This window comes from Staurois parvus, unplaced genomic scaffold, assembly GCF_062004578.1.
Source record: "Staurois parvus isolate SC_StPar_1 unplaced genomic scaffold, SC_StPar_1.0 ptg000137l, whole genome shotgun sequence".
In the NCBI taxonomy this organism is placed as follows: Eukaryota; Metazoa; Chordata; class Amphibia; order Anura; family Ranidae; genus Staurois; species Staurois parvus.
The window spans coordinates 12,690,423-12,703,466 of record NW_028317933.1 but is presented as its reverse complement, the minus strand read 5'-3'; the positions used below and the strand labels follow the sequence as shown (position 1 = coordinate 12,703,466).

Here is a 13,044-nt window from a genome sequence, read left to right as displayed (position 1 = left end):
CTTTACAATTATGGATAGTCCCGAGGCACCCTTTAAAATTATGGAGAGTCCAGAGGCACCCTTTAAAATTATGGACAGTCCCGAGGCACCCTTTAACCTCCCTAGCGGTATGATTATTTCAGATTTTTGGTGCTGAAAGCGGTACCATTATTTTGCATTAAAATATGTCGTTTTTTTATTGTAGGCTGTAATTTTTAGGAATAACTCACTGAAATCTGTCCGAACAAGTCTATTAAACATCCCGGGTAGGATAAAATTTGAAACACGAAATCATAAATTATAATTTATTAAATAATCATAAAAAATAATAATATAATAATAATAAATTTAATTCAATAATATAATCAAACCAAAAACACTGAAATTTGAAATATAGCGCCAAGTTCGCACATTGCTGAGCAAAGTCGCAAAATCGTTTTCAGTGTCTGATGAGGAATTTCTCCACGAATCATTATCACTCAATTCTGCAAGTGGTTCTGATTTACTATCGCTGATCTCTAGCTGTTCTAAACTCGCTTTTGACCTAAAGGGACGCCATGGACGTTTCTCAGTTTCCAGGCAGAAAGAACAGACAAAATGCAGGCAGGGCACAGGACAAAGCAGTAGGGACAATATGTATGTGAAATGGGTTGAAACAGCAATGTTTTACTATGAAAAATGTGTTTTGAAAAAAATGACTTTTTTTTAAATTTTAAAATTTCCCACCGCTGGCGGCGCCCGTACGTCCCGACATCACAGGGAGCGGAACACAGAAGCCGAATGCCGGCATCGGCCGGTGGAGATGGCCGGGGACGCCGCAGGGGACACATCGCAGGAGTGCAGGACAAGGTAAGCTCTGCAGGGACTCCCTATGCAGCGCCGCATGGTAAGCCCAAGTGTAGCTCGGGGTTACCACTTTTGGCACTGACATTTTACTCCGAGCTACACTCGGGAATACCGCTAGGGAGGTTAAAATTATGGAGAGTCCCGAGGCACCCTTTACAATTATGGAGAGTCCCGAGGCACCCTTTAAAATTATGGATAGTCCCAAGGCACCCTTTAAAATTATGGAGAGTCCCGAGGCACCCTTTAAAATTATGGACAGTCCCGAGGCATCCTTTGAAATTATGGACATTCCCAAGGCACTCTCTAAAATTATGGACAGTCCCGAGGGACCTCATTCTAAAACGTGAAAACTATTCTAATAGTTTCATATAACACAGCAACATCCACACACATAGGACACCCAACATTAGAGGTGATTTATTCTTCCAAAGCAAATACACTTTTGCATACTGGTACTGACTTGTATTCCAGTGTTTCTCCTCTCCCTCAGTTTTTCTCCATTACTGAGCCAATGTGATCCCAGCACTGATGGAGAGGGGCAGGGGAGGGTCAAACTAGGATGCTGTGCAGGCAGCTGACAACATCCTTATGAACTGAAGATGTAATTTTGCCAAGGCACCCCTGAAGAAACCTCAAGGCACCCCAGGGTGCCTGGGCACTCCGGTTGATAAAAGCTGCTCTAACCTACCCTTTCAAACACAAATGTTTGGCACTGCTGCTGTAGGTACAGGAAAAATTATAAACAGAAAGAGAACCCCGGCTTGTGGACTTAAAGTGTTACTAAACCCACAACAGTAAAATCAATCTGTATTTTCAGTAAAGCATGCTTGTTATACTCACTAGGTTCTAAGGGGTTAATCCTCTGCATTGTGTAAAAAGGCTGTTTGATCCTGTCTTCTCTGCCCCTCCCCTTTTTTAAGTGACCACCGCTTATCTCCAGACTGAACTGTAGGCATGCACATGCTCAGTTTGGTGTATATTGCTAGAGAGGGTTTTTTTTCTTGGGAGAGTGTATGTGATCAGCACAGGGCCAATCAGCACTGTCCAGACAGAGGTCAGGGGTTTTGCATCCTCCTAGAGCAGAAAGAAAACTCATTGTACAAGCTTTAGCTAGTGCAGGGCTGGACACTGATAGCAGCCACAAGACTGCTTTAACTGCTGATGAGAAAAGGTATTTAGCAGTTTATATTTACTAAAATAATTGCATTTCCATGTTCTGTGTACTGTGGGAGACCAGATATAATGGATGCAGGGTCCTAGGTTTAGTAACACTTTAACATAGATCTATGAATATTAACAATGTCAAATTCATTAATCAAAAGGTGTATAATATAAATAAACAGACCTTTTATAGTGAATAAGCTCCAGTTATACTTTTTTGATTGGTGAATTTGGCATTGATAATATTCGGAGATATCTATGGTCTATAGAAGTTCAAAAGTCAGGGTTCTCTTTTTGAGGTATGTGGATTATCGGTACCGAGAATTCCTTTGAGGAGCACCTTTGAGGGGTTTGAATTGGCACCAAGTGGAATATGAAGGTACTATACATATACAGAACATGAGCTTAGTCCAATAGTTGGGATAAATGTGGGGGTTAGATTTGGTTAGTGTTAACAATCGGAAAGGTTAGAGCAGACCTTCACCGTTTGCTTTCACAAATTCCACATCCCTGTTACAAAATCAGATATTAACTTTTTTCTTTAGGGAGTGAGGAGTTAGGTGGCTTTTCTGAGGGACCTGAACTTCCTGCTTTTTCTCATAGGATGATGTCACTTCTCACCAGCCCAAAGCTTCGGCCTCCTGAGATACCTACATCATCTGTCTCAGGAGGCTTTGGGTCAATCTCTTCAGGGGCCAGTTTAAAGAAGTAGGAAGAGACAGCCGGCCTCCTGATGATGTCAGATGAGAAGATAGCTCCACGGAAACCGGAGTGCTGAGATAAAGTGGTGACTTACACAAGACAATGGTGCAATTGTTGGGTGGGTGAGTATGTTTTTTGTGGACAACACAGCAGACAAAATAGGAGGGTAAAAAAAAAAATTGTAAAGGTGGAGGGTGGAGATCCTTTAGTATCAGGGATGCTTTATAACATAGGGTTACCTAGAGATGCTGCAGCATATTGGGGTAATATCAGGAAAAGAGTGTATGTTTATGCAGAGTATGTGGACCACTGCACACACCATGGCTAAATGATCCGAAGAAAAAAAAAAAGAACAATGATCCGCCATATTTTTCCAATACATTGTTTCCCTGGTATCCTTGGTGTCTGTTCAATGCATAAACATGCTTACTTGGCCGAACCCATCGTGAGTGTTTATGCCACAACAGAATGCTCTCCAGTGTTCAGATCTTCCAAGTGCCATCTCATGTCTTTGAATAATAAGGTCATAAAACCACAATATATTCACAGGCAAGATATCGAACAATTCTTGAAATATTTACAGACAATACAGGATATGACACAATGGGATGTGGGACAGGTAATTCAAATTTTTACTATGATGGAAATCTCAGATCATCTCTGTGAATGCTTTGTAAGTATTTGCCATAGCACGTATCTATGCTTACAATCATTTAAAGCAACAGTTACCAAACTTTTTACCCCAGAGAAACCCTTGAAATCATTATCAGGTCTCTGGGAACCCTTGGTAAAAACAGGAAGCAGGAAGAATGCCCCTTACCTTGGTGGTCAGTGGGAAGAATGCCCCCCACATTGGTGGTCAGTTGGAAGAATGCCCCCTACATTCATGGTCCGAGGGGAGAATGCCTTTTACATAGGTGGTCAGTGGACAGAATGCCACCTACATTGGGTCAGTGGGTAGAAATGCCCCCTACATTGATGGTCAGTGGGAAGACTGTCTCCTACATTGACAGTCAGAGCGAAGAATGTCTCCTACATTGACAGTCAGTGGGAAGAATGCCCCCTACATTGACGGTCAGTGGGGAGATTGCCCCCTACATTGATGGTCAGTGGGGAGAATGCCCCCTACATTGATGATCAGTGGGAAGAATGACCCTATGTTAATGATCAGTGGGAATAATGCCCCCTACGTTAATGGTCAGTAGGAAGAATGCCACCTACATTGGTGGTCAGTGGGAAGAATGCCCCCTACATTGATGGTCAATGAGAAGAATGCCACCTACATTGGTGGTCAGTGGGAAGAATGCTCCCTTACAGTGGTGATCCAGAATACCATCTTTACAGATAGCTAAAAGATTATTGGGTTCATGCAACTGGCTCTGCTAAGCAGCATTGGCCCCAGAACTATTCAGACACCATCTAATAGGAGGTCAATAAGCCACAACTCACGGAACCCCTAATAACTTCTGGAGGAACCCTGGCTGAAAATAGCTAATTTACAGAATCATCCAGTTAAATTGCTGTATATAAAATCTACTGAATTCTCTAGTGTTCAGACAAGCAGTGCTAAGAGGTATCAGTACATTTCTGCCACTACTGTACCATAAAACTTTCTGATATTAAAAAGGAACACTTTCTAGAGCAAACATACTTTCAGGGCTCAATAACACTTGTGTGTTCTGCATGTGCTAAGAATTGCCACAAAGCATGGCAACTTACCTGTTCTATGTGTGCTACATTGTGGTGCCATTTATTCTAAAAGGCACCTCAATGCATTGAACAGTAGGTCACAATGCTGACACATCATAGGTCCCAGAAGACTGTGGAACCATTCATAAAGGGCAGTGTGGCTTGCACATGCGCAGTAGGAAACTGTATGTGAAGCAAAAAGGCTTAACTGCCAGTTTCCCTCACCTAGGATGCCAGCGCCTAGACCCAAAGCTGATTGAAGAATCTGTTCCAGTGAGGACATTGCTGGATCCCTGGACCAGTAAGTGCCTTATATTAAAAGTTGGCAGCTACCGTATTTGAGGCTGCTGACTTATTTTTCTAGGGGGGAGACTGGAGCTCCTCTTTAAGTGTGAATGGTCCCTTAAGACAGAAGTTACATAACTGCCAGTCCAACCTCTACTGTCTGCTACTGAAAAAGCTTCACCAACAGACACTTTTCATGTATTTACAGAGATCTACTATGCTTGCCATCAGAAAACATGTGCAACGATAAAAAAAAAGTAAAAAACCCAAAACATAATTGTGCTGCATAGCAACCAGAATCTGAAAAGGTTTCCATTTGAAAGGTCACACTGCTTTTACTGAACTCTATAAAATAAGCGACGCAACTCATGAAAAGTTAGAAGCGATAGCAAAAGCTTTCGGTAGTCAAATGTTACACTTTATTTTACAGATCTATACATAAGCTGTAAAAGAAAAGAAGGTCAGAAGGACTTTAAGCAGTGCTGTTACTAGTGATGTACTGTATATAGCATAGATTGTGTGCAGAGAACATGGTATGTTTATAGCATATATTATGTATAGAGGACATATGTATATAGCGTAGATTGTGTGCAGAGAACACGTTATGTTTATAGCATATATTATGTATAAAGGACATATGTATATAGCGTAGATTGTGTGCAGAGAACGCGTTATGTTTATAGCATATATTATGTATAGAGGACATATGTATATAGCATAGATTGTGTGCAGAGAACATGGTATGTTTATAGCATATATTATGTATAGAGGACATATGTATATAGCGTAGATTGTGTGCAGAGAACATGGTATGTTTATAGCATATATTATGTATAGAGGACATATGTATATAGCGTAGATTGTGTGCAGAGAACATGGTATGTTTATAGCATATATTATGTATAGAGGATGTATGTATATAGCGTAGATGATGTGCAGAGAACATGGTATGTTTATATCATATATTATGTATAGAGGACATATGTATATAGCATAGATTATGTGCAGAGAACACGGTATGTTTATAGCATATATTATGTATAGAGGACGTATGTATATAGCGTAGATGATGTGCAGAGAACACGGTATGTTTATAGCATATATTATGTATAGAGGACATATGTATATATCGTAGATTGTGTGCAGAGAACGCGTTATGTTTATAGCAAATATTATGTATAGAGGACATATGTATATATCGTAGATTGTGTGCAGAGAACGCGTTATGTTTATAGCATATATTATGTATAGAGGACATATGTATATAGCGTAGATTGTGTGCAGAGAACGCGTTATGTTTATAGCATATATTATGTATAGAGGACATATGTATATAGCGTAGATTGTGTGCAGAGAACGCGTTATGTTTATAGCATATATTATGTATAGAGGACATATGTATATAGCGTAGATTGTGTGTAGAGAACGCATTATGTTTATAGCATATATGGGCAGCACAGAGGCTAAATGGATAGCACTTCCGCCTGGCAGTACTACGGTCGTTGGTTCGAATCCCAGCCACGGCACCTCCTGCCTGGAGTTTGCATGTTCTCCCTGTGCCTGCGTGGGTTTCCTCCGGGTACTCTGGTTTCCTCCCACACTCCAGACATGCTGGTAGGTGAATTGGCTCCTGTCTAAATTGGCCCTAGTATGTGTATATATGAATGTGAGTTAGGGACCTTAGATTGTACACCCCTTGAGGGTTAGGGACTGATGTGAATGTACAAAATATATATATGTAAAGTGCTGTGTAAATTGACGGCGCTATATAAGTACCTGAAATAAATAAATAAATATTATGTATAGAGGACGTATGTATATAGCGTAGATGATGTGCAGAGAACACAGTATGTTTATAGCATATATTATGTATAGAGGACATATGTATATAGCGTAGATTGTGTGTAGAGAACGCGTTATGTCCTCTATACATAATATATGCTATAAACATAACGCGTTCTCTACACACAATCTACGCTATATACATATGTCCTCTATACATAATATATGCTATAAACATATGTATATAGCATAAATTATGTATATGGAACATACTATGTTTATTGCATAGATTATGTATATAGAACCTCTATTGTATAGAATATGTATAGAGAACATATTATGTATATTGCTTAGAATATGTATACTGTAGAGATTATACTACGTATATACGCAGGGTCTCCAAAAAGTTTCCGCACTATCATGTACATAATAGCGTTATAAAAAGAGTTGAATCTTTTTGAAGAACCCTCGTAGTATATATTGTGTGTATAGAACATGCGATGTATTAAGCATATATTATGTATAGAGAACGTATTATGCATATATTATGTATGTAGCATATATTTCATGCATAGAGAACATATTACACATTTAAAATTATATTATCTAACAGTATATTATCTATGCAGTATTATACTATGTATACTATAGTATGAATAGAAAACATATTGTTTCTATAGCATACAGTATATTATGTATAAAGAACATATTATTTATGTTGACTATATCATGTATAGAGAACATATTGCGCATATAGCATTTTTTATGTATAGCATACTGTATATTATGTATATAGCAATCATTGTGTATATAGCATATATTACATATAGAGAACATATTACATATATTGTATATAATATGTATGTCGTATATGTGATATGATGTATAGAGAACATATTATGCATTTAGCATTTATGATATATGTAGCATACTGTATATTATGTATATAGCAATCATTGTGTATATAGCATATATTACGTATAGAGAACATATTACATATATTGTATACAATATGTATGTCGTATATATTATGTATAGAGAACATATTATGCATTTAGCATTTATGATATATATATAGCATACTGTATACTATGTATATAGCAATCATTGTGTATATAGCATATATTACGTATAGAGAACATATTATGTATGTTGTATATATTTTGTATATAGAACATATTATGCATATATCATTTATTATGTATGTGGAACATATTGTATATATACTGTATACGAGGTATAGAAAATATGTTATATACGTAGCAAATTGAGTAAAAGTTATGTATGCAGCGAAAGTAGCAAAGTTAGTAAAAGTTTTGTAGTCAGTAAAGTTAGTAGAGCGGAGTTCTGTGCCTGCAGCACACAGAAACACAGACACAGACACAGTGATGGGCACACTACCTTCTGCCATGGTCCTCCTCCTACACTGACCTCCCTTCCAGTAGTATATGACACCCTAACTATAGCAAAGAGTTTTTATAGTCTCAGGACACACCTCTGGAGGGCGGAGCTGACAGTAGGGAGAACTTTACTCACACACAGACAGTGTGACACTTTGGGGGGGGGGGAACAGATTCTTAACTCCTTCATTGCGTGCAGACAAGCTTGTGATTATTGTCAGTGACTGTAAGGATTACGCCTCAGGATCTCCAATCTTTTCATACTCTGATCTCTGTTAACATAACTCACCACAGATCACAGCTGTCATAGCATAGATGTCAGGATGTTCTGTGTGACCTGACACTGACAGCTCAACTAGATTCACTGGAGCACAAAGTGTACAAAAAGTAGCAACTAACTCCTCTACAGTATTTATTGTATTATACTATAGTATTATAGTGATGTGTATTAAAAAAAACAATTAACAGCCCCCCTAAAAAATTAATATCTCTTAGATAGTAAGCTCTAAGGATCAGGAACCTCTGAATTCTCCTGTAATTATTTGTATTGTAAGTTTACTGTCTGCCCTTACCTTGTAAAGTGCTGTGTACACTGTTGGCGCTATATAAATCCTGTATAATAATAATAATATAAGATGATTGAAGCCTATTACCAATGTTGCACTTTGTTACATGGATTCTGGCATGGCTCGCGGTTCTATATAATAAAGGTGGTGTTTAATCCCGTCTTGGTGCCGCAGTTAAAATGTGATTTCATGTGACATCACATCCTGTGGGTCACAAAATACATCACAAAGCAAAGTTTCTTTTCTTTACTTGTGTTGAGTTGACCTGCGTTTTACACACGTTGACTTGCGTTGCGTTAAAATGCATACATATTACTTTTTAGCAGATTGCAGGTCAACGCGGTGTTGTGGTGTGAACAGGACACAAGAGAAACAATTTTTTTTAGGTGTCCTTGCGTTGACCTGCGCTTTCCAGCTGTGTGCAGATCAATGCAATAGTGTGAATTAGCCCTGATGCATTGGCAACAGGTGCTAACAAGACTAGGTTAATGGCTGTTAACTATCCATTCTCAGTTCCGAAAACACCTAAAAAAACATACATGAAAATGACCGTAAACACCTAAAGGAAGTACATGTTGATGTATGACAACCAGGGGCGGACTGACAACTCATGGTGCCCCCGGGCAATAGGGGATCATGGGGCCCCTGTGTCCTTGCCCAAACTCAAAAAAGCCTATGGAAAAGGTACCAGGGGCATCTCATGGGGCCCCCTACTGACCCAAGTTTCCAAATGGTCAGTCTGCCCCTGATGACAACACACCTGCTAAAAAAACGCACACGCATAAATCTACGGCTATATTTGCATGGGCTTTTTGTAACCTTGTAAATCAGTCGATTCCTGCTGCTCTTTTTAACAGGTATGAGCGGCTAGCCACAGCCGCCCATCCCATACACTTCAATGACAGGTTGTCAGCAGATGAAACTTTTGGTGGCTGTTTGCACAGCCACTGATCACCTGTGGTGATTGATGCAGGATCCAACCTGTCATTGTAGTGTATGGGCTTGGTGGCCATGGCTGCTAAAGCTGCATACCAAGTAAAGACTATGACTTCTTTTCATTAAGATCTGATGCTGCAAGCTGTCCCCTGAGAGATCTAACCGTGAGAACTGTGCGATCACATCTGCTGATCATGGAGTTCTCGGGTCTGTTCTGAGCAGAGAGGTGTAACTGTTAGTCACCGCTCTGTGTGTTGCCCCTCCAAAGCTCACTGGATAGGGTGGAAGTGGCTGGCTCAGGCTCTCAGCAGTGCACTGAGAGGCTAAGTCAGCTGTCACTCAGGAATCTGGGTGAATCCTGACATTATTGTCTGGAGTGGCTCTGTGATGTCAGCTGATTTTGGGTCACTGGAATGCAAAAGTAAATGCACTCCTGTGACCCACATGAGAAGTATGGCCAAAAGAACTTGACCCTCAGTGACCTTCTTAATCCAGTCCCCACAACTAGGAACAGAAGCGCTCTTCCAATGTATTTGGATTAAACATTTAGCTGCATTAAGCATGTGAGGAAGAACACTACATTTATAATGAGCTAGCGGAACCGTTATATGGATATGGAGCAAGAAGTGAGGGGGGGGAAGGTCTAACTCCAGAATCTCAACTATGCAGTCCCATATCTTTTCCCAATAGGGCCTGATCTTGGGGCATTCCCACCACATATGGAGGAGCGTACCCCTCTGACCACATCTTCATCAGCATAGATCAGAAGAAGAAGGGGAAATCGGGGAAAGAGCTGTGAGCACCCGGTACCACCTGGTTAACAGTTTATAATTATTCTCTTGTCTTTTCGTGTTTATAGGTAGAATGAATCAGGCGGGGAGGTCTACCTCCAGAATCTTAGCGGACATACTTCTCTTTTAAAATGTAAGTAAACTGTTATCTGAACACCATAAACCGAACATGCTATATAATTCATTAATTTTTTTATATTCAAAGCAAACTCACCCATCCATCCATGCCTCCATGTTTTATTTTGTCAAGAGATCTCTTTGAAAAACAACCCTCAACATTTGTAGCCATGGCCATCTTGAGAAAGGACAGATGATTAATGGAATATTTACATCCTGGAGTCAATCTGCATTTAGCTCAGGCATGCAGGCAGAACGGTGTGCTTAGTTGAGAAAGTCCCTATTCTCCTCCTTCAAATGAAAGGGAAAATGCCCATGATGACTTTTGGGATGTATGACATTATTTTGGCTTAGGCTACAAACCAGGATGCAAATGAAGAAATGTAAAAACAAAAAAAAAGTAAAACAAGTAAAAATAATATAGCTTCATATCTGTTCACTAAGGCTATCAGAATAAGGATTGAAAACAGTGAATATTGAATGAACAAGTTTAGTTCTGACCAGGAGTGGACTCACCATTTAGGCACTCGGGCATTGCCCGAGGACCCTGGGGTCAGTAGGGGGCCCCCATGAGATGCCCCTGGTACCTTTCATAGGCTTTTTTGGGTGTGGTTTGAGTGTGGGCAAAGACACAGGGGTCCCATGATTTCCTATTGCCCAGGGGCCCCATGAATTGTCAGCACGCCCCTGGTTCCGACGTAAGTGTGTGATTAGAACTATAAACCTCTCCTGAGCCTGCACAGTACTCCACCTTGCAATGCTTATGCTCTGCGTGAGAGCAGTGGTCTGGCTGTCCAGTGTGCTGCTGGCATAGGACAGCATTTACAGTTTAAATCACACACAAATTTAATGAAATACAATGCTATAATCGTTATTTGTTATGCAGCCTGATTGCATAACATGTATAAAAACCAAGGTTTTAATTGCACACAAATGCTATGCCCCCTTACTCCTCTCTAAACAGCAAGCTCATTGCTATATTTTACGTATTACTTTTTTCTCTCGGATGACCAGTTATGTCTGTATCAAAAGGGTGTATGGCTCCCTTAAGAGCAACTATTGAGCCAAATCTTTGTAACTTGTAAGCAGTTTTCAGATTTCATACTTAGGTCATGTTCCCCATTTATAGCCTTTGTTTTGGGATCAGGCTCACTCAGTTGGGGTCAAGTTGGGTAGGGTTACATTTCCTTCTTGTATTTTTGTTGGAAATAGCTGTAAATAGTTTTCTGTGTATGGTTGATTGGTGTGTTTGGATGTATGTGTATGTTGCTCTCCCTTTTTTCCTTTTTTATATCTGTAGCTATGGACTTAAGTGGGACCTCTGGGCCACTGGTGAGACTTCTATCCTCCTCTAAAGGGTAAGGATGTCCCTTATGTCAACTGTTACATTTCTTTCATGGAATAATAGAGGCCTTAATTCCAAGTTTGAATGAGCCAGTCTATTTGAATACATTAAGGGCTACAAGCCTCATACAGTATACTGTGTCTGCAGGAAACTCATCTGTTTTTAAGAGACCTCTCCCACACCTCCACCACTTTAATGTTGGCATTCTGGGGAACTATCTCAGTTATAAAAGATTATATTTACAGCTCTACACCTTCTGGCTGCTATATACAGTCCCCTGAGGATGTCTATTTCCTAGCCTGGCTAGTAGGAGACAGTATGCTGTCTTCTTCTTCCTTGAGTACTTCAACCAAGACACCATTATGGCAAAACCATAACTTACAAGAACTCTGGGGTCACCCATGTCTCCCAGCTTTTGAACAATGGCAATTTTATCTCTTTTGAGACACTCAAGAGGTATCAGATCGATACCATTTTTTTTTTAAAATACCTTCTACGCAGACATGCCATAAGCACACAATTCGGGGCACTAACATTTGAGCTTTCACATTCCCTTTTGGAGCACCTGATGTACGACTTGGGATACCGGTCATGGGGTCAAACACCTTCATGGCTTGACACCAGAAATGGCTTTCCAGCTCTCAAGGAAGAACGATGAGAAGAAGCTACAGATATCAGTTTTCAAGATATTATCAGTACCATTGACAAATTCACTCAGTTTAAGTAAATCCACAACATACAAGCCTCTTGCCCCCCATTGCTGGGAAAGCTCTACTAACCTTCTACATATAGTTTGGTTGTGCTCTGCTCTTTCTAGTTTTTGGAACAATCCATTTACTTTCTGGACACCACTCAGAAACTCCCATTTTTTAAAACCCCAAAGGTGGATGTATTGGGAATCCCTAATGCTTTTATACCGCAGACTTATAGCGGTATTATGGTTCATCTGATACTCTTTTATGCCTATAAGGTCATTTTGTTGAACTGAAAAAATGCCAACCCCCCTATCGTACAGCCGATTTATCGTCTGGTGAACCCTGATTTACCTAAATACAAATTGATCTACATGGGTACAGCTTGCCCTAAAATACCAAAATATGGCAAACTTGGCTCAATGTTTCTGCATCTCACTGGGCTAAGGCTTCCATATCCCAGTGATCTAGTTGCCCCCCCTCAGTAATTTTCAACAATTTTTTGTTTCTGTACCACTGACGTATTGCTCTGTTTTGTTGTAGGAGAAGGATAGAGCAGCAGTAGAGTAGGTGAGTTGTATAAATGAGTGTATTTGGTTACTTTTGCAAAATCCTGTATATCATTGTATCACTGGGCTCTGCCAAGCCTCTTCTTGCCACTGGACATGTTGTGGTGCCCATGGTTAAGTTTGTGCTTTTTATTTATTTGTATGTTTTTAGAAAGTTTAAATAAACACTTTAAAAAAACCTCAG

The 13,044-nt window shown here is 39.9% G+C and overlaps 1 protein-coding gene across 1 annotated transcript in view; it reads right to left on the bottom strand.

Annotated features, from left to right (window-relative positions):
• Positions 1-7,899, bottom strand: part of TGM2 (transglutaminase 2) — a 120,601-nt gene extending 112,702 nt beyond the window's left edge. The window contains exon 1 of the mRNA XM_089673366.1: positions 7,846-7,899. Coding sequence (XP_089529492.1) covers positions 7,846-7,855 — 10 coding nt within the window. The 5' untranslated portion in view covers positions 7,856-7,899. The remainder of the gene's footprint in view (positions 1-7,845) is intronic.
• Between the last annotated feature and the right edge of the window lie 5,145 nt (positions 7,900-13,044).